Here is a 22,649-nt window from a genome sequence, read left to right as displayed (position 1 = left end):
GCATGAATAATATAATCAACATCATAAATAATAGTCATCAGCATAAATAATCATCAGCAGCATAAAGCTCATAACCACTTGAACCAAAATATCATCATGAAGCTCAACCACTAAAGCGCAATAATATTCTGATGTTTGTATAAACATTTAAATAAACTAAATGATAACCTATTTTAGCTATTTATTCAGGCTAAACAGCCATTTAAATGAACTAAACAATGATTAAGCAGCATAAACAGTTGATTAAACAGACACAATCCAATGTACACCAGTTACACGGCATGTAAATAGGCGAAACGGCTGTGTAGCTAAACAGTGATTCTGACGCAATAATAACAGGCTGGTACAATTCATATCTTGTTAGCAGCAATCACATTCAGCACCAAAAAACACCAATTCTTGCGATATACTCCAGAATGTTATCTCTACTGTATATAAACACGCTAGAACAAACTATCTGCTGGGAGCACTTGAAGCATTAGGCATTTTCATGTCTATATTTGCAATCGATTGTTGCGCTTGCCACCTGAATATGTACAGTTAATGGTGACTACTAATGGATCTACAACTCAACTGTACACAGAGCTGCAGTCCTGAAATCAATGGGTGCATCAACAGGTGGATACGTGGTGAGCACTCTCCATTTCTTTGCCCCAGGGTTGTACACCTGAAACTCCATAGCCAGCTTCTTCTTCAGCTGCCTCCACGGACCAGAGGATTCAACACGAACTTTTGCAGATCTGAGCACGTACAGTTCCCCGTTCATTGGTACGAAGCCGCAAGATTCAGTGTTTGGGATCTTTCTTCTCGTGGTTGCCTCTTTCAGCCACCTATTTGAAGCGAAGTCATACCTAAACAGTCATGTAGAGAACACAAGTGTCATGAGTCTTGAGCCAAAAAAGATGGCACGATTTTTTATATAGATGGTAAAACGAAATGGGGCTTGAATAATAACACGCTTAGGAATTGTAAAACATGAATACGCACATTTCAGTAAGAGCAAAACAATTTAGATATTATAAGACTAAAAAAGATGGTTTTAGTAAACAAGCCATTAGCTGCATGCAATTAAACCATCCCTGTATGTATGGATGTATCAATTCATCTTAATGGAAGGTAAGAGAAATTTGTTGTAGATAATTCCAAACTCTTGATTGAGCAGCACTGAAGTTAAAGGCCCAAACATAAATTCGGTTAACATGTGGTTACTCTTCCCCTATAAAATTAAGTCTCCGAAGGAGGGATGCCAAGCCATCGACTGGCATGGATGAGATGGCCAACCGCATAGGACCCTTACCACATAAAATGTTGTCACAACGATATAGGATATAGTATCGGCCAAGTAAGAAGGAACTAAAACATTCACATTATGACACGACGTGAGCACTAAGGAGGGCATAGATGAGCATAGGAGTAGATGTGATTTAGGCAGAGTGTAGGGTGGCAGGGGATATCGAGGAACTGGTGGAGGGTCGTGGTCAAGGTTAGGACTAGAAAATAAGCTTAAGGCTCGCGAATCAGCTCGAGCTCGAAGTGACTCGCGAGCCTTGAGCAAGCCGAGCCAAGCTATTTTTTGGGTTTGTTGGGCAGCGAGCCAAGCCAAGCTAGCTCGTTCTGCCTCGTGAGCTATGCCAACTGTGCCAAATTAATCAATGTACTTTACATATTTTTTTAGAACATCGCTGAAGATCTGCGAGTCAATTCATTAAGGAGACAAAACAGAAATGGAGCGACTGAAGAGTCAGCACCGGGTACAAAGAAGGCAAGAAATGCACAGGCCCATCAACAGCCACCCAAACAGCCACTTTACAGAAACACACACCTACACAGGACACACAGCTACCAGCGACTCAAATTAAACCCTAAGAGCGGGTTGGCAAGTGAGGAGCTCAGGAAGAGCAGAGGCACCCGCAGCACACCAAAGGGTACATTCATTGGCCACAACCTGCAAAACAGTATGAACACCAGGCTGTTGCCCTTCGAATACACAATCATTCCGATGCTTCCAGATTTCCCAAGCAGCCAACATGATGAGTGTGTTAAGGCCTTTTCTCAACTTCTTTGGATCTGTTTTAACAGCTCTACTCCACCAGTTTAGGAACTTGTCACTAGACTGAGATGACAGAGTAGACAACCTCAATTTGGCGAATAACAGAAACCACACTTCTCTAGAAAAGACATAGGAGACTAAACAATGTTGGATAGTCTCCTCAGCCTGATCACACAAAAGACAAGCAGAAGGGTGAGGCAGCCCACTTTTAGCGAGCTTGTCCACTGTCCAACATCGATTCTTGACAGCCAACCAAATGACGAATTTGCATTTTAATGGTGCCAGGTGACCAGGTCTTCCAAATGCGTTTCCAGGGACCAAATTTAACTGTCCCAATGAAGAAGGCATCATATGCTGATTTACTAGAGTAAACCCCATGCTTGGAGAGGCGCAAGGTATGCTGATCTGGGGTGTCTTGGTGGAGCACTAAGTTGTCAACAAGGTTCCAGAGCTGCAGGTATTCTACAATTACTTGAACAGTCAACGCTCCCTGATGTCGGAGACCCATCTACGGTTTTGCAAACCTTGGACCAATGTCCTCTGTCTTCTATCCCTTTTGGGGATCAAAAGGAATAAGTTAGGAGTGCATTCAGCAACCGTTTTACCTTGTAGCCAACAGTCTGTCCAGAATTTGGTTGATTGTGATTCCCCGTTTCCAACTGTAGTAACAACAGCAACCTTGCACAGCGCTAGCGCGTTAGGGGGAACGCGGATGGGGAGACCAGCCCAAGGATGGGAAGCATCAGTCTTTTGCAGCCACAACCAGCGACTACACAGGGCCCACCCAAACCGTTCCAGATTAAGAATTCCTAGGCCACCAAACTGCAGGCGTCGCTGGGTGCATTCCAATGAGACAAGACAGTTACCTCCGTTAGCTTTCTCTTGTCCTTTCCATAAGAAACCCCTTCGCCGTTTATCAATAGCTTTGAACACCCATTTAGGAAGGTCCAAAGCTGTAAGTAGAGGGACTCTAACTCTCATCAAGAGGATGACACTATGAGTTGGGGCAATTTTCTGTTTATTTCCTCAAACTCTACACAATGTCATATCCATCTAAGGGTTGGAGACCCATATTTATAGCCCTAGAGGCTGCACTACCACACCTTCTCACACACACTACACAACAGGATTGTCCTCTAGATGCTAAAGAGACTACAGAGGACAGTCAAAAGCGACTGTTGTCCTCTAGATGCTAAAGCGACTACAGAGGACAGTCAAAAAGCGACTGCTGTCCTCTAGATGCTAAAGAGACTACAGAGGACAGTCAAGCTGTCCTCTAGATGCTAAAGGACTACAGAGGACAGTCAAAAGCGACTGTTGTCCTCTAGATGCTCAAGACTTATTCCATCATTCTCCCCCTAAGTCTTGGGCGTCGTCTTGTGAGAAAGTTAGGCCATCCCGGACCTGGAGCAAAGCTCAACAAACTTGATCTTCCCAAGGGGCTTGGTGAGCAGGTCTGCAAGCTGATCCTTGGTGTTGATGTAACGCGCCTTGATTCTCCCTTCTGCCAAGCAGTCTTGGATGAAGTGGTATCTCAGCCGGATGTGCTTGCTCCGTTCATGGAACACGGGGTTCTTGGCCAATGCCAGAGCGGACTGGCTGTCCACCCTGAGTTCCACCGCTCCAGTGTCTCTCCGGAGGAGATCACCGAGCAGTCGAGCCAGCCAGAGCGCCTGAGTCGAAGCAGTGGACGTCGCTATGTACTCGGCCTCGCAGCTGGACATGGCCACCACCTGCTGCTTGACCGACTGCCAGCTAATGAGGCACTTGCCGAGGAAGAAGAGGATCCCGCTTGTGCTCTTGCTAGTGTCGATGTCACCGGCGTGGTCGCTGTCGCTGTACCCGACAAGATGCGCCTCCCCAGGGCACCTCGGGTAGTAGAGACCGTGGTCGAGAGTCCCCGCAACATAGCGGATGATCCTCTTCACAGCCTGCTCATGCTCCGTCGTCGGTCGCTGCAAGAACCGACTAACGTAGCCGACGGAGTATGCCAAGTCAGGTCGTGTGTGGACGAGGTAGCGAAGGCTCCCCACAAGACGCCGGTACTGTGTAGCATCCACCTCCTCCGTCGTGCTGTCGCGACTCAGCTTCAGCCTCTCCTCCATCGGAGTGAGAGCTGGGTTGCAGTCGGTGAGCCCAGCCAGCTCAACAATGCGCTTGGCGTAGGCGATCTGGCGAAGTGTGATCCCGGAGTCCCCCTGGTGCACCTCAATCCCCAGGTAGAAGGAGAGATGCCCCAGGTCACTCATTTGGAAGGTGGCCTTCATCTCTTCCTTGAACGCTGCCACCTCTGCATCCTTGGCGCCGGTGATCACCAAGTCGTCGACGTAGACACCCACCAGCAGGGCACTTCCTCCATTGCCCCGCCGATAGATGGCCGCCTCGTGCGGGCTTGGCGTGAAACCCATTCCTTTGAGCGTGGAATCCAGCTTGGCATTCCACGCCCTCGGTGCCTGTCGCAGGCCATAGAGAGCCTTGCGCAGGCGCAACACCTTGCCCTCCTTGCCAGGGATCGCAAAACCTGGCGGCTGGTGTACGTAGACCTCCTCCTTTAAGTCGTCGTTAAGAAACGCCGACTTGACATCCATGTGATGAACGTGCCAGCCCTGCTGGGCTGACAGCGCAAGGAGGAGTCGCACGGATTCCATCCGTGCCACGGGGGCGAAAGCATCGTCGAAGTCGATCCCCTCCTGCTGTAGGAAACTGCGTGCCACCAAGCGAGCCTTGTGCTTGACGATGGCGCCGGCTTCATCCCTCTTCAGTTTGAACACCCATTTAAGGGTGATCGCGCGACGGCCATGAGGGAGATCAGCGAGCTCCCATGTGCGGTTCGTCTCAACCGCGTCCATCTCCAACTGCATCGCGGCACGCCAAGCCACATGTTTCTCGGCCTCCGCGAAAGACCGAGGCTCACCACCGTCGCATGCAAGATGCAACTCTCCTGCCAGAATGCGAGATGCAGGGCCTGGCACCGACGGGTCGATGAGAAGGCCCTCCACCCTTCGATACCGCAACGGCTCGCCGTCGTAGCACGCGTCGACGCGCTCCTTGTCGCGGGACAGAGGGGTCACGAGCTCCACTGGGTCGTGCTCGACACGAGCTGGTGTCGAAGAGGACGTTCCCGGAGAGGGTACCGTCGGTGCTGGAGTACGTGGTGGCGAAGAGCTTGCTGTAGCCGGAGTCGTGGCTGGAGTGCGTGGTGGTGAAGAGCTCGTTGTAGCAGGAGCTGGAGAGTTTGGCGCTGGAGTCGGTGGAGACTTGGGGGCTGGGGTAGACCTGCTCGGAGAAGAGTTGCCTACTCCCCCAGCTCCCTCAAAGTGGACGTACTCGATGGTGAAGTCGTACGTCGGAGTCGTGCCGTCGTCCACCGCCTTGTCCCACGCCCATCCTCGCCCTTCGTCGAACACTACATCGCGCGCCGTGCGCACACGCTGTGTTCTTGGGTCAAGGATGCGGTAGGCCTTCGAGCCCTCCGCGTAGCCAATGAACACCCCCGGGGTGCTCCTATCGTCGAGCTTGCTGATGTGGCCAAGCTCCTTGGTGAACGCGAGGCAGCCGAAGACCCGTAGGTGAGAGACCGCCGGCTTGCGCCCATGCCAAGCCTCGTACGGTGTCATCCCGTTGAGAGCCTTGGTGGGCGAGCGGTTGAGGATGTAAACCGCTGTCACCACCGCCTCTCCCCAGAAGACAGCTGGCATTCCTCTCTGCTTGAGGAGAGCCCGAGCCATCCCCACAACCGTCTGGTTGCGCCGCTCGATGACGCCGTTCTGCTGCGGGCTGTACGGCGCGGAGTAGTGGCGCTAAACACCCTCATCCGCGCAGTACGACGCGAACTCAGCCGCCGTGAATTCGCCGCCGTTGTCGGTGCACAGCACGCGCAGCTTGCGGCCGCACTCCGCCTCTGCAGCGACCTGCACACGCCTGATGGCGATCGCAGCCTCTCCCCTGCTGCCAAGGATCATCACCCACATATAGCGGGAGAGATCATCGACGAGCAGCAAGAAGTAGCGTCGTCCTCCTGGTGTGGCTGGTGTCACCGGGCCACACAAGTCCCCATGCACGAGCTCAAGCCTCTCCTTGGCTCGGAAGCTCGACTGCTGGGGAAAGGGGAGCCGTCTCTGCTTTGTCAACACGTAGACATCGCAGAATTGCTCCACATGGTCAAGGCACGGCAGGCCTCGTACCATCTCCTTGGCACTGAGCCGCTTTAGGGCCTCGAAGTTAAGGTGCCCGAAGCGCTCGTGCCACTGCCATGCCCCGTCGTCTCGACGAGCAGCAAGGCAGCAAGGTTGTGCCACCTTCACATTGAGGATGTATAGCCGATTTGGACTCCTGTGTACCTTGGCAAGAAGGCGACGAGAGGGGTCCCAGATCCTCATGACTCTGTGCTCGACCTCCACGCGCGAACCGTTCTCATCCAGCTGTCCCAAGCTGATAATAGAGTTCCTCAACGCGGGGATGTAGTAGACTCCGATGAGCAGCCTATGCTCACCAGACGCGGCGGTGAAGACGACTGAGCCGGCGCTCTTGATCTCTACGCCGAAGGCGTCCCCAAACTTGACGGAGCCTCGGACGCTAGAGTCAAGCTCGGTGAAGAACTCCCGTCGGCCGGTCATGTGATGAGTGGCGCCGGTGTCGAGGCACCATCCTTCGATCATGTCCTTGTTGGAGCCGTCGCCGAGGAAAGCACGTGCTTTCGACTCATCAAGGTGGAGGAGTGCCGCTGCGGCCGGTGCCGCTGGAGATGGCTCGATGCTTGCATGTGCCAGGAGCAGGGCCTCCTCCTTCGCCTCCGCCTGTGCGACATTGGCCTGGCCACGTCGTGGCTGCCGACAATCCCTGGCCCAGTGGCCAAGCTTGCCGCAGTTGTGGCAGCCGTCGTCTCGTGCCGGCTTCTTGTTGCCGACGGCGCCGCCTTGGGCACCTCCACGTGCACCACCCTCAGCATGTCCTCGCGCCCCGGCCTGGGTGCCTCCACGCGCCTTGCGCGGCTTGCCGCGTTTGCGGCCTCGTGTCGAGGAGGACTCCCCCTTCTTCTTGTCACCCTGGCAGGCCTCCCACTGCTCCCGAGTGAGATGTAGCTTCCCGCCAATAGTGATAGGCCCAGAGAGAGCCTGTGGTTCGTCGCCGTCGACCACCTTGAGGCGACCAATCGCCTCTTCGATCGTCATCGTGGAGAGGTCTAGCAGAGACTCGATCGAGCGAGCAATCTGCCTGTACTTCTCGGGGATGCAACGGAAGAGCTTCTCAACAGCTCTCTCCTCATCGTAGGTGTCGTCGCCGAACTGCACCATCTTCTGCAACAGAGTGTTGAGGCGGAGAGCAAAGTCATCAACATCCTCACCTGGCTTGAAGGCCAGGTTCTCCCACTCCTTGCGAAGTGTCTGCAGTGTGGTCTTGCGGGCACGATCGCTGCCGATGCGGGTCGCAGTGATGGCGTCCCAGGCCTCCTTGGCAGTCCGCTTCTGGGAAAGCGAAAACTGCATCTCGGGCGGGACTGCAGCAATGAGGGCATCCAGCGCCCGCCGATCCTCGTGGTAGTCGACGTCGTCGTAACAAACTGCTTCCCACATGTGGCGAACCTGGAGCCGTACCCTCATCACCGCGGCCCACTCGATGTAGATGGTCTTGGTGAGGGTAGGTCACCCACCGCCGGGACCGATGTCCCTGACAATGGCCTGGGCCATGCGGCGACCATGGTACCGATCCGGGGAGGGAGAACCGCGCCGCCTGTAGAGGCCGCGATCTCCGTCGACTCGGTCGCCGCCGCCGGGAGCACCGCCGGCGCGTCTACGCCCGTCTGGGCTGCCGCCGCGTGCGCCCCCGCCTGGAGCGTCGTCAGCGCGTTGGCGCCTATCTGGGCTGCCGCCACGCGCGCCCCCATGGGGATGCGCGGCTGCCCACTGTGCCGCCTGCTCTCGCGCTGCTTCCCTCGCCAGCCTGAGCTCTTCGTCGGTGTTGTCGTCGACAAAAGCAGAGCTGCCAGCTCTACTGCCGCGCAGAACCTCGAGCTCTGTTGCCGCCGCACGTGCAGCATCCGCCGCCTCCGCTGCTTCTACTTCCGCTCTCGCCGCTGCCAGTTCCGCCGCCGCCAACCGTGCTGCCCTCGCCGCTGTCGCTGCAGCCGCTGCTGCTGCTCGCTCGCGTTGTGCCGCGGCGACCTCGGCCTCCTGCTGGCGCCGCGCACTCGAAGTGGCCGAGCGTAGGGACATGGTGGGCTAGTGAGGGGTCGCTGCGTGTGGAAGAGGCTGTCTCAGACGAAAGGCTGCTCGTCTGAGCAGGGGAGGAAGGAACAGTTGGAGCTCTTGCTGCCGACTGAGTGTGGGGAGAGGCGCGGGAAGGAGATGAGCACGAGATGTTTAGGCTGCAGGATAGTTTGGCTTTGATACCAATTTTAAGTAGAGGGACTCTAACTCTAATCAAGAGGATGACACTATGAGTTGGGGCAATTTTCTGTTTATTTCCTCAAACTCTACACAATGCCATACCCATCTAAGGGTTGGAGACCCATATTTATAGCCCTAGAGGCTGCACTACCACACCTTCTCACACACACTACACAACAGGATTGTCCTCTAGATGCTAAAGAGACTACAGAGGACAGTCAAAAGTGACTGTTGTCCTCTAGATGCTAAAGCGACTACAGAGGACAGTCAAAAAGCGACTGTTGTCCTCTAGATGCTAAAGAGACTACAGAGGACAGTCAAACTGTCCTCTAGATGCTAAAGGACTACAGAGGACAGTCAAAAGCGATTGTTGTCCTCTAGATGCTCAAGACTTATTCCATCAAAAGCAAGATGGGGATTGAACACCCATAGAGTAGATGGGGATTGACCACCTTGACCATCACAAGCCGGCCTCCTCGACTCATGAGAGAGGCTTTCCAACCTGGTAACTTGTTTGGTACCTTGTCAATGACGGGCTGCAACTCGGCTTTTGATGGTTTTTTGATTGTCAGGGGCAGCCCCAAATAATTGCAGGGAATTCCTTTAATTCACAAGGCAGGAGCTCCAAGATAGCAGCCAATTCTTCCTCCCCATACTGAATCGGAGTGACTGAACTCTTAGCGATGTTTGTCCTGAGACAAGTAGATTGCCCGAAGATATCAAGGAGACGTGTGACCAAGGAGAGGTCTGATCTTAGGAGCCGGAGGAACAACACAACATCATCAGCATATATGGAAATGAGATGTATGGGCCTGTCGATATGCAATTGGCTGTACGAGATGCTCCTGAGTTGCAAAATTTACCATAGAGTTCAAAACTTCCATAACTAGGATGAAAAGCATAGGTGACAAGGGATCCCCTTGGGCAGGGGCGGACCCAGAGCGAAATGAGAGTGAGGACACACTTATAAAGACAAACATTAAAACACCAGAGCAGGGGCATCTAAGTTAAACTAAGCAGGGGACCTTATAGTGAAAATCTAGTCTCTACTACTTGCACCAAATAAATGAGCGAGGGCCTGTGCCCTCACTCCCCTATACCTAGGTCCGCCCCTGCCCTTGGGCCTCGACGATGAAGTATACAACTGCCCAGTTCACCATTGACCAGAATTCTAGTAGTGGATATGGACAACAGCAGACCAACCATATTACACCACTTGCGACCAAAACCAAGATGCTGCAGCAACTCTAACAGAAATGACCAGGACACCGAATCGAAAGCCTTTGAGATATCAAGCTTTAAGAGCACATGAGGTTCCTTCTTATGCAACACTCTAGCAAGTTGCTATACCATCAGAAAATTGTCCAGAATACTCCACCCTTTGATAAAAGCACTTTGGTTAATGGAGACCAGTCTAGGCAGATGAGGAGATAATATGTTAGCTAGGAGCTTGGCAACCAGTTTAGCAAAACTATGGATAAGACTAATCGGCCTGTAGTCCTTGACCTCCAAAGCATCATCCTTTTTAGGCAATAGGGTGATGAAAGCAGAGTTGAGAAACTCTAGGCACGGGAGATGTTGAGACAAGACCGAAACTCCTCAAACACCGATGTAGGGAGGCCCTTGGTGAAGATGTCGGCGAACTAAGAAGTGGTCGGGACATGAAGAACCCGCACATCTCCGACGGCAACCCGCTCGCAAACGAAATAGAGGTCGAGCTCGACATGCTTCATGCGCTGATGCTGGACGGGGTTGGTGGAAAGATACATGACGCTGACGTTGTCGCAATAGACAAGTGTGATCCAGGTCAGCAAATTGTGCAACTCCTAGAGCAGCTGACGAAGCCATGTCGCCTCGGCGACGTCGTTGGCCACAGCGCGGTACTTGGCCTCGGCACTGGAGCGGGAGACAATAGGTTGCCGCTTCGAAGACCAGGAGACGAGGTTGTCACCAAGGAACACGGCGAAACCGAAAGTGGACCGACAGGTGTCGAGACAACCACCCCAATCAGCATCGGTGTAGACGACGAGGTCGGTGGTCACAGATCGACGAAGAAGGTCGAAGTCTATGGTGCCTCTGAGGTACCGAAGGATCCGCTTCATAGCGGTGAGATGCGGCTCCCGTGGGGCGTGAATATGAAGGCACACCTACTGTACGGTGTAGGCGATGTCGGGGTAGGTAAAGACGAGGTACTGCAGAACCCCGACAAGACTCCGATAGCTAGTTAGATCAGCCACCGAAGAGCAGGCGTCCATGGAGACCTTGCTCTAAGTGTCCAGCGGAGTCGAACAGGGCTTACAATCAGCCAGGCCAGAGCGCTCGAGGATGTCAAAGGTGTACTGGCGCTGGTGGAGGGACAGGCCCTAGGGCCTTAGCAATATGATACTGATAGTTTACATCATGGTCGTTTGAATCATTATTCTTTCATGTTTAAAGGCCAGAAAATAGTTATACATCCAATGACCCCTGACCAAATTTTAAAAGATGATCTTAGTAGGGCTGCTAAAACTGCACAATAAGTCAAATCTCCATCAGTCGCACCTGTTAAATCTGAAATCAAATTGAATGCTCCTGTTTTACTTGCTACACGTGCTGATTTTGATGATTTACATGAGGCTCATATGCCTGTTATGCACTTGTATGCTCGCATATGCTTGTTCCGCTTGATGATGCACCGTCTTTGGATATACCCCCTGCTGTTGTTAACCTTTTGCAAGAGTATGTTGATGTCTTTCCCACGGACTTACGACCGAGTCTTCCACCGCTCCGTGGCATTGAGCATAGATCGATCTCATCCCCGGAGCTTCTCTTTCGAACCGCGCCCCGTACTGTACAAATCCAGATGAGACGAAGGAGATCCAGCGACAGGTGCAGACGCTGCTTGATAAAGGATACATTCATGAGTCTCTTAGCCCTTACTCGGTTCCTGTTTTACTCGTTCCAAAGAAAGATGGATGTGGCGTATGTGCGTAGATTGTCATGCTATTAATAACATCACAGTTCGTTATCGATATCCTATACCACGCCTTGATGATATGCTAGATGAGCTTAGTGGTGTTGTTATTTTCTCTAAGGTTGATTTGCCTACCATCAGATTAGAATGAAACAAGGTGATGAATGGAAAGCGGCTTTTAAAACGAAATTTTGTTTATATGAATGGTTGGTTATGCCATTTGGATTGACTAATGCTCCCAGCACCTTTATGTGTTTAATGAACAAAGTTCTACGGCCCTTCATAGGTTTGTTTGTTGTTGTCTATTTCGATGATATCCTTATTTACAGCAAGTCTATGGAAGATCATTTAGAACATTTGCGTGTTGTTTTTAATGCTTTGTGTGTTGCTCGCTTGTTTGGTAACATGGACAAATGCACCTTTTGCACGCAACGTGTCTCGTTTCTTGGTTATGTGGTTACTCCGCAGGTCATTGAGGTGGATAGCAGCAAGGTTGAAGCCATTCAGAGCTGGCCTACAGATTGCTGCCCCTTTGCACAAACTCACAAAGAAAGGTGTCTTTTGCTTGGGGCCCCCACAAGAAGAGGCGTTCAACACTTTGAAAGATAAGTTAACCCATGCTCCACTCTTACAATTGCCTGACTTTCAGAAAGTGTTTGAACTTGAATGTGGTATTGGGTTAGGTGTTGTTTTGTTACAAGGAAAACTGATAGCTTATTTCAGTGAAAAATTAAGTGGTGCTAGCTTGAGATATTCTACTTATGATAAGTAGCTTTATGCTTTAGTCCGCACTTTGCCAACATGGCAGCACTACCTTTGGCCTCGCGAGTTTATAATTCATTATGATCATGAGGCTTTAAAACATATTCGTACCCAAATAAATCTAAATCGTCGTCAAGATAGTTGGGTAGAATTCATCGAGTCTTTTCATTATATCATTAAACACAACGAGAAGAAAAATGTCATTCCTGATGCGTTGTCCCATAGATATACCATGCATTCACAGTTAGAATTTCGAATCTTTGGCCCGCAAACTGTGAAATATCAATATGTCGATGTACCATGTTTAAAGATATCTTTATACATTGTAAGGATGGCAAACCCTAGGGAAAATTTCATGTACAAGATCGATTTTTGTTACGTGCTAACAAGCTGTGTATTCCAGCAAGCTCGGTTCGTCTTTTGTTGCTGCAGGAAGCTCATAGAGGCGGCCTCATGGCGCACTTTGGCGTTTACAAGACACATGAGGTGCTGGCCGCACACTTCTTTTGGCCCCGAATGCGCCGTGACGTTGAGCGTCTTGTTACACGTTGTACTACTTGCCAGAAAACTAAGTCATGTTCGGGCAACCATGGTTTGTATATGCCTTTGCCTGTCCCTTCTTCCCCTTGGCTTGATATTTCTATGGACTTTGTTTTGAGATTGGCTACAACTAAGAAGGGGAGGGATAGCATTTTTATGGTTGTTGATAGATTCTCTAAAATGGCTCACTTTATACCTTGTCATAAAACTGATGATGCTAGCATTGTTGCTGAATTGTTCTTTAGAGAGATTATTCTTTTACATTGTATTCCGAAAACAATAGTCTATGATCGCGATGCTAAGTTTCTAAGCCATTTTTGGAGATCGCTTTGGAATAAATTGGAAACTAAATTGTTGTTTAGCACTACTTGTCATCCTCAGACTGATGGACAAACTGAGGTAGTAAATAGAACTTTATCTACCATGCTTAGGGCTATTTTAGACAAGAATTTGAGATGTTGGGAGGATTGCTTGCCTCATGTTAAATTTGCTTATAATCATGCCACGCATTCTTATACAAAGATGTGCCCTTTTCAGATTGTTTATGGTTTCATCCCTAAGGCGCATATTGATTTGATTTCATTTAATGTTGCGAGCGCCCCACATGTAGATACTGCTGCGCATGTTGAACAAATGATTACCATACATGAACAATCAAAACAGAACATTGCTGCTACTAATGCAAAAAATCAAGTTGCTGGTAGTAAAGGAAGAAAACGTGTTACTTTTGAGCCAGGTGATATGGTTTGGTTGCACTTGAGGAAGGATCGGTTTCCTACTTTGCATCGTTCTAAATTAATGCCTCGTGCTGCTGGGCCTTTTAAGGTGCTAACAAAGATTAATGATAATGCTTATATCCTTGACCTGCCTGCAGGATTTGGTGTTTCCACTAGTTTTAATGTTGCAGATTTGAAACCATATATGAGCGAGGATGAGGAGTTACCGTCGAGGACGACTTCGCTTTAAAGAGGGTGATGAGAACATCAACTGCAACACGAGTACGACTACACCAGCAGCACCTCCACCTCAGGCGCCACTTCCCTCCTCAGCTGGGCCAACTCCACCTCAGGCGCCACTTCCTTCATTAGCTGGGCCAATCACTCGGGCCCGTGCAAGAGATCTTAATTTCGTCATGCTACTGAATAATGAGGGACCAGAAGAATAGATGATCGGCCCAACTGCGGCCCATGGTGGAGGACCTAGGATGGGCCGCCCCTAGGGTTGCATGTTTCCCCCTTGGCCGCCACCAGGGGTTGCGCCCCCTCTCTCTATTTATCCAGGAGTTGCGCCTCCTTTTGTTCCTTGAGTTTTGTTTTACATTAGCCTTAGCTATTCCCGAACAAGCGCAGATTAGCGTTGTCTTCGTGTATTCAGAACTCCACCCTCGAGTAATAGATCACATTGCTCGCATCTTTTTCTTGTTTGTTCTTCGATTGCATGCAGAAAACGATCTTCATGATCAGGCTAATCTTGCACCAGCAAGTTTGGTAACCACAGGGAGTTGGTTCAGCGATTGCATTGGCGCCTCGGGCTTGCTCGTCATAGTCAAATCATGAGGATCATCTTCCGCCAGATCGGAATTATCTCCACTCACCGAAAGATCGGGCAATTCAGCCTTATCACCTACCCTCACCAAGACCAACTACGTCGAGTGGGCTGCGGTGATGAGGGTACGGCTCCAGGTTCACCACATGTGGGAAGCAGTTCGGTATGGCAACGTCGACTACTACGAGGATCGATGGGCACTGGATGCCCTCATTACTACAGTCCCGCTCGAGATGCAGTTTTCACTTTCTCAGAAGTGGACTGCCAAGGAGGCCTAGGACGCCATCACTGTGGCTCGCACTGGCAGCGATCGTGCTCGCAAGACCACATTACATGCACTTCGCAAGGAGTGGGAAAACCTGGCCTTCAAGCTAGGTGAGAATGTTGACGATTTGCTCTCTGCATCAACATTTCTGCAGAAGATGGTGTAGTTCGGCGACGACACCTACGATGAGAGTCATCGTCGAGAAGCTCTTCCGTTGCATCCCTGAAAAGTACAAGCAGATCGCTCGCTCTATCGAGTCTCTGTTAGACCTCTCTACGATGTCAATCGAAGAGGTGATACGTCACCTTAAATTTGTTGACGACGACGAACCACGGTCTCTTTCGAGGCCTACCACCATCGGTGGAAAGCTACATCTCACTCGGGAGCAGTGTGAGGCCTGCCAGGGTGACAAGAAGGGGAGTCCTCTTCCTCAACAAGCGGCCACAAACGCGGCAAGCCGCACAAGGCGCGCGGAGGCGCCCAAGCCAGGACGCGAGGACGTGCTAAGGGCGATGGTCGCCATGGCCCATGGATCTTGCTGCTCGTCACCTTCTTGCCAAGGTATGCAGGAGTCCAAATTGGCTTTACATCCTCAACGTGAAGGTGGCACAACCTTTCTGCCTTGTTGCTCATCGGGACAATGGGGCATGGCAGTGGCACAAGGGCTTCAGGAACCTTAACTTCGAGGCCCTGAAGCGACTTAGTGTCAAGGAGATGGTACGAGGCATGTCGTGCCTTGACCATGTGGAGCAGTTATGTGACGTCTGTGTGTTGACAAAGCAGAGACGGCTCCCCTTTCCCCAACAATCGAGCTTCCGAGCTAAAGAGAGACTCGAGCTCGTGCATGGGGACTTGTGTGGCCCGGTGACACCAGCCACACAAGGAGTACGACACTACCTTTTGTTGCTCGTCGATGACCTCTCCCGCTACATGTGGGTGATGGTCCTTGGCAGCAAGGGAGAGGTTGTGAACGCCATCAGGCGTGTGCAGGTCACTGCGGAGGCGAAGTGCGGCCACAAGTTGTGCGTGCTGCGCACCGACAACGGCGGCGAATTCACGGTGGTTGAGTTCACGTCGTACTACGCGAATGAGGGCATTCAACGCCACTACTCCGCACCGTACATCCTGTAGCAGAACGGCATCATCGAGTGGCACAACCAGACGGTTGTGGAGATGGCTTGGGCTCTCCTCAAGCAGATAGGAATGTCGACTGACTTCTGGGGAGAGGCGGTGGTGGCAGCGATCTACATCCTCAACCGCTCGCCCACCAAGGCACTCAACGGGATGACGTCGTACGAGGCTGCATGGGTGTAAGTCGGCGGTTTCTCACCTACGGGTCTTTCACTGCCTCGCGTTCACCAAGGAGCTTGGCCACATCGACAAGCTCGACGACAGGAGCACCGCGGGGGTGTTCATTGGCTACGCGGAGGCCTCGAAGGCCTACCACATCCTTGACCCAGGAACACAGCGTGTGCGAACGGCGCGCGACGTAGTGTTTGACGAAGGTCGAGGATGGGCATGGGACAAGGCGGTGGACGACAACACGACTCTGACGTACGACGACTTCACCATCGAGTACGTCCATGTCGAGGGAGCTGGGGGAGTAGGCAACTCTTCTTCTCCGAGCAGGTCTACCCCAGCCCCCAAGTCTCCACCAACTCCAGTTCCACGCTCTCCAGCTCCAACTACAACGAGCTCTTCGCCACAACGCACTCTAGTACTGACGGTAACCCCTTCAGGCACGTCCCCTCCGACGCCAGCTCGTGTTGAGCACGACCCGGTGGAGCTCGTTACCCCGTTCTCCCACGATGAGGAGCGCATTGACGCGTGCCACGACGGTGAGCCATTGCGGTATCGTACAGTGGAGGGCCTTCTCATCGACCCGTTGGTGTCAGGCCCGGCGTCTTGCATTTTGGCGGGAGAGTTGCATCTTGCGTGCGACGATGGCAAGCCTCGGTCTTTCACAGAGGCCGAGAAACATGTGGCTTGACGTGCAGCGATGCAGTCGGAGATGGACGTGGTTGAGACAAACCACGCCTGGAAGCTCGCTGATCTCCCTCACGGTCATCGCGCGATCACCCTTAAGTGGGTGTTTAAACTGAAGAGGGATGAAGCGGACACCATTGTCAAGCACAAGGCTCGCTTGGTGGCACGCAGTTTCTTGCAGCAAGAGGGGATCGACTTCGACGATGCTTTTGCCCCCGTGGCACGGATGGAATTCGTGCGACTACTTGCATTGGTAGCCCAGGAGGGTTGGTATGTTCATTACATGGACATCAAGTCGGCGTTTCTTAACGGCGACTTAAATGAGGAGGTCTACGTTCACCAGCCGTCAGGTTTTTGATCCCTGTCAAGGAGGGCAAGGTGTTGCGCCTGCTCAAGGCCCTCTACGGCTTGCAATAGGCACCAAGGGCATGGAATGCCAAGCTGGATTCCATGCGCAAGAGGTCATACCAAGCCTGCAGGAGGCAGCCATCTATCGGCGAGGCAATGGAGAAAATGCCCTGCTAGTGGGTGTCTACGTCGACGACTTGGTGATCACCGGCGCCAAGGATGCAGAGGTGCCAGCGTTCAAGGAAGAAATAAAGTTCACCTTCCAGATGAGTGACCTAGGGCATCTCTCCTTCTACCTAGGGATTGAGGTGCACCAGGGTGACTCCGGGATCACACTTCGCCAGACTGTCTATGACAAGCGCATTGTTGAGCTGGCTGGGCTCAGCAATTACAACCTAGCTCTCACTCTAATGGAGGAGAGGCTGAAGCTGAGTCGCGACAGCACGACAGAGGAGGTGGACGCTACACAGTACCGGCGTCTTGTGGGGAGCCTTCGCTATCTCGTCCACACACGGCCGGACTTGGCATACTCCGTCGGCTACGTTAGTCAGTTCCTGCAGCGACCAACGACGGAGCACGAACAACTATGAAGAGGATCGTCTGCTATGTTGTGGGGACTCTCGACCATGGTCTCTACTACCTGAGATGCCCTAAGGAGGCACACCTTGTCGGGTACAGCGACAGCGACCACGCTGGCAACATCGACACTAGCAAGAGCACAAGCAGGATCCTCTTCTTCCTTGGCAAGTGCCCCATCAGCTGTCAGTCGATTAAGCAGCAGGTGATGGTCATGGCTAGCTACGAGGCCGAGTACATAGGGCATCCACGGCTTCAACTCAGGCACTTTGGCATGCTCAGCTGCTCAATGATCTCCTCGGGAGAGACACTGGAGCGATGGAACTCAGGATGGATAGCCAGTTCGCTCTGGCGTTGGCCAAGAACTCCGTATTTCATGAACGGAGCAAGCACATTCGGGTGAGGTACCACTTCATCAGTTATTGCTTGGCAGAAGGGAGCATCAAGGCGCGCTACGTCAACACCAAGGATCAGTTTGCGGACCTACTCACCAAGCCCCTTGGGAGGATCAAGTTCATTGAGCTTTGTTTCAGGTTCAGGATGGCCCAACTTTTCCACAAAACGACGCAGAAGACTTAGGGGGGGGGATGACATAATAGGTCATGTGGTCTTGTGGAGGACTGCAGAGACAGCAGCATGGTCTTGTGGAGGACTGCAGGGACAGCAGCATCTCAATCTTTTGTTGCATGGCATCTCATTCCTTAGAGCATCTTAGTCTTCGTTGTAGGGACAGCAGCATCTCTTTTCAGCCTTGTGAAGGACAACAGTCTTTTGACTGTCCTCCTTTAACATCTACTCCTTTAGCATCTAGAGGACAGCAGGAGTCTTTTGGTTGTCCTCCTTTAACATCTAAAGGACAACAGGATAGCATCTCTACTCTCTAGTGTTGCAGACTAGGGGACAGCAACTTTGTGTAGTGTGTAGTGCAGACCCTAGGGTTATAAATATGTATCCCCATTCCTTAGATGGGTATGGCATTTGAGTAGCGTGTGAGAAATAAACGAAAAATTGCCTCAACTCGTAGTGTCATCCTCTCGATAAGAGTAAGAGTCCTGTTGCTTACAGGCGGGGCAATTGAGGGAATGCTCTGTTGGTGGGTGTCTACATCGACAACCTAGTGATCACCGGCACCAAGGATGCGGAGGTGGCAACGTTCAAGGAATAGATGAATGCCATCTTCCAAATGAGTGACCAGGGGCATCTCTCCTTCTACCTGAGGATTGAGGTGCACCAGGGCAACTCCGGGATCACGCTTCGCCAGACCACCTACGCCAAACGCGTCGTTGAGCTGGCTAGGCTCACCGACTGCAACCTAGCTCTCACTCCGATGGAAGAGAGGCTAAAGCTAAGTCGCGACAGCACGACGGAGGTGGAGGCTATGCAGTATCGGTCTTGTAGGGAGCCTTTGCTACCTCGTCCACACATAGTCAAACATAGCATACTCCATCGACTATGTTAGTCGGTTCCTACAGCGACCGACGACTGAGCATGAGCAGGCTGTAAAGAGGATCATCCACTATGTTGCGACCACGGTCCCCACTACCCGAGATGCTCTGGGGAGGCACGCCTTGTCGGGTACAACGATAGTGATCATGCCGGCGACATCGACACCGGCAAAATCATGAGCGGGATCCTCTTCTTCCTCGGCAAGTGTCTCATTAGCTGGCAGACGGTTAAGCAGCAGGTGGTGGCCATGTCCAGCTACAAGGCCGAGTACATAGCGGCCTCCACCGCATCAATTCAGGCGCTCTGGCTACCTTGACTACTCGATGATCTCCTCGGCAGATACACTAAAGAGGTGGAACTCAGGGTTGGTAGTCAGGCCGCTCTGGCCTTGGCAAAGGACCTTGTGTTCCATGAATGGATCAAGCACATCCTGGTGAGGTACCACTTCATCCGATACTACTTGACAGAAGGGAGCATCAATGTGACACCCCATGTGTCTATTTCGTATTATGTCGGGAGATTTATCCTAATCTCGGATGCTCAATAAAAATTTCTATTTCTCGATCGCATCTATCTCCTTTTATCAAGTTACTTGTGAAGGTTTCACCGATTTCTGAATTTATTCGATCTCGAGAAAGGCCGAATTTGGAGCCTGTTAAAACTTTTATTTTTTGGCACGAATGCAAACTCGATAATCAATCTCGATTTATAAATCTCGTCTCGCAATTCTCGCCTAAAACTCCTCTTATTCGAACTCTCAACAGTTGTTGTCCGGTCTGTGTCCAAACTTGATTTCTCGATATTCGATTTATGTCTCAAATCTTTCATCCGAATTCGTGCTCTCAAACTGAATCTGTGATTGTTATATATATGTTGTGTCTCGGATTTCGATAATAATAGGCAAGCCGACGTGTATGTTGTATAGCGGGCTATGTCGTTGCTCCGGTTAGCCGACTTGCTAGATGGCTTGGTTAAGCTCGCGATCACGATGATTTGCTTGTTGTGGCCTAAATGCGCATGGTTATGGCCGTGGATGAAAAGTAGTAGTGCTCATGTGATGTCTAAGTTAAAATGCAAATTATTGTGTGAAGAGCGCATCGATATACACATATATACTGGGTTTGATTATTGTGGTGAATGCCTTTGTTAATTGTGTACGGTAATTCTAACGCACGAAATGACTTAGATAAAAATTAGTAAGTCGACTTGTTGGTCCTCATTTGATTATTTTAACTCTAACAAATGGTAAAGTGTTAGAGTAATTCCAGTCTCTAGAACATGGTAATTCTTAAAGTAAATAGGAGCTGAAATTTATTAGTTGTTGTTTTGGGTTGCGCGCACTGTTTTCGCCGTGCTGTCTGTTTAATGAACTAAATTATGTTTTATGTAGAAAAGTCATATAGAAAAGTTATAGATAACTTTATTATCTTGCTTGTGTTAAAATTTGAAAGTCATAAGTCTGATCGTTTAGAAGTTATACTTTTCACAAGTTCAGTAACTGAATCTGTCCAATTTCTGTACAGATTTCAGAGATTGCATTGTTTGCTTAAGTTCAGTTTAGAATCAGTCCTTGTCAATTATAAGAAAGTTGTAGATAACTTCCTTATCGTACTTGTGTTAAATTTTCATGACCATAAACCTGATAGTTTGAGAGTTATGAGTTTTATAAGATGATTGTTGTATTATGTCCACTCTCTGAACAAATTTCGAAAACTGTGTTGTTGCGTTGATTAAACTTGAAACCACTTCTTGGTGATTATAAAAGATTTGTAATGCTTTTGCTAAGCTTTTCAAAAAAGTCTTGGATCACTCTTTTTGGTGGTCTGAAGATTAAGTTATAGGCGTTTGAAGTGTGAAGTCTGAATCTGTCCAAATCTGGACAGCAAAGCCTTCTAGTGTCTTTTATCCTTAATGCATATTGAATCGCCTTGAGATGTTTATAAATGTTTTGTTGGCAATTTCATTAGCTTTCCAGAAAGTCTAGGATCAATTGATTTGGATGCCTGAGTCTCTAGTTATGAATTTTTGAAGTCGCAAGTCTGAATCTGTCCAAATATGGACAGAGCTGTCGTTTATCACTATTTAACCTTGTTAAGTATCTAATCACCTTGAGATGACAATACCAAAGTTTTAGAGAGTTTCTTAAGCTTTCCAAAAAGTATATGTTCACTATTTTTGGATAAATATCTTATAAGTTATAACTGAAACAATCAACTGTTGTGCTGTTGTCCTAAACATGTTAGATGTGAGTGATTGTTCCACTCCAGTGTGTTTGTCTTGAGTCGATTACTTGTTGTTTTGATCTTGATTGAACGAAGTAATGATAATATAACTAATATAATTGAGCCTAAATATATAAGTAACTAGTACGCGTCTCGCTAAGTTAGTGAACCAAATTGGTTAAGGTCTAATAAGTGTTTGCCTAGTGAATAATTGTAAAGCCCAATTAAGTGACTAATTCCTTTTCAACTAAGTCTGTCTATATATAAGTCGTAGCAAACTTATGTACTTAACTAATTTAATGTTAAATAACTAATGGATGATTAAAGTGAACGTGGTAAATACTTGTGCTCGTGATGTCGTGTTTGTGTTGGGTAATATAGGAAATGTCTGTCGTCCTTCTAGTGGTGTTAATGTCGAACACCGATGACATGTAGTTAGCTAGCGCTGGTGTGTGTGGTTGCTCATGATGTCTCGCTACTTATTGTTTAGTTCGCTAGCGTGTACTTACAGTATCTTGTGATATTTTTCATTATATTCATACATATGCATCTTGCATCTCATTTTGAACCGAGAGATGCTGATCGTGCAAAATAAAGGACGTGAAGTGGAGCCAACCATAAGGCAAAGTCGGTCGACAACTTGAAGATGGATGGATTGAACAAAGGCCAAGATAGGAGATGCTCGCCAAGCGAGTGTCATCTAGCGAACACTTACCTAGTGTTGGATTCCAGGCAAGCCCTGGTTCTATGCATAACCGTTATATATGATATTTTACTGCACTTGTTGTTTGTAGGCTTGTACTGTGTACTTAAGTGTAGGAATTGTCTGAAACCCTAGTTGCATAAACTCAGGATTCCCTTTTTGAGATGGATACTAGTATGCTAGGTCGAGTAGCTGCTATGCTAAATCAGGATCTCGGTAGAAGTCGAGTGATTTTTCTAGCACTCGTGCGAGGTCAGGAATTGGTTGTATCCATTTTGATAACGGAATGATGATGGTCTGTGGACACGGATTTGTTGGATTGGATAGAATGTTACTGTAAAAACCCTAACCCTAACAGCTACAGTGATAAGGACCCCTAGTGGGCTGTGAGCTAGGCCCATGTACACAGATAGCTAACACCCCCCGCAGTCGAAACTCTAGCCACCGCACATGTTGAGACTGGATCGAAACTCCGTGAAGACCACCGACAGAAGCCCCTTGGTGAAGACGTCGGCGAACTGGGAGGTGGTCGGGACGTGAAGAACACGAACAGCTCCACAAGCTACCCGTTCGCGGACGAAGTGGAGGTCGATTTCGACATGCTTCGTGCGCTGGTGTTGGACGGGGTTGGTGGAGAGGTAGGCGGCGCTGACGTTGTTGCAGAAAACCAGGGTGCTCGTGGTCAGCGGATTGTGGAGCTCTTGGAGTAGCTGACGGAGCCAAGCCGCCTCAGCCACGCCGTTGGCCACGGCGCGGTACTCGGCCTCGGCACTGGAGCGGGAGACAACCAGTTGGCGCTTCGACGACTAGGAGACGAGGCTGTCGCTGAGGAACACGGCGTAGCCCGAGGTGGACCGGCGCGTGTCG

At 50.1% G+C, this 22,649-nt stretch overlaps 1 protein-coding gene across 1 annotated transcript in view; it reads right to left on the bottom strand.

Annotated features, from left to right (window-relative positions):
- Positions 1 to 179: 179 nt before the first annotated feature.
- Positions 180 to 22,649, bottom strand: part of LOC100282773 (kelch motif family protein) — a 30,717-nt gene continuing 8,247 nt past the window's right edge. The window contains exon 2 of the mRNA NM_001155679.2: positions 180 to 851. Coding sequence (NP_001149151.2) covers positions 563 to 851 — 289 coding nt within the window. The 3' untranslated portion in view covers positions 180 to 562. The remainder of the gene's footprint in view (positions 852 to 22,649) is intronic.

Source organism: Zea mays, chromosome 5 (assembly GCF_902167145.1).
Source record: "Zea mays cultivar B73 chromosome 5, Zm-B73-REFERENCE-NAM-5.0, whole genome shotgun sequence".
Classification (NCBI taxonomy): Eukaryota; Viridiplantae; Streptophyta; class Magnoliopsida; order Poales; family Poaceae; genus Zea; species Zea mays.
This window is presented reverse-complemented; position numbering and strand designations above follow the sequence as displayed.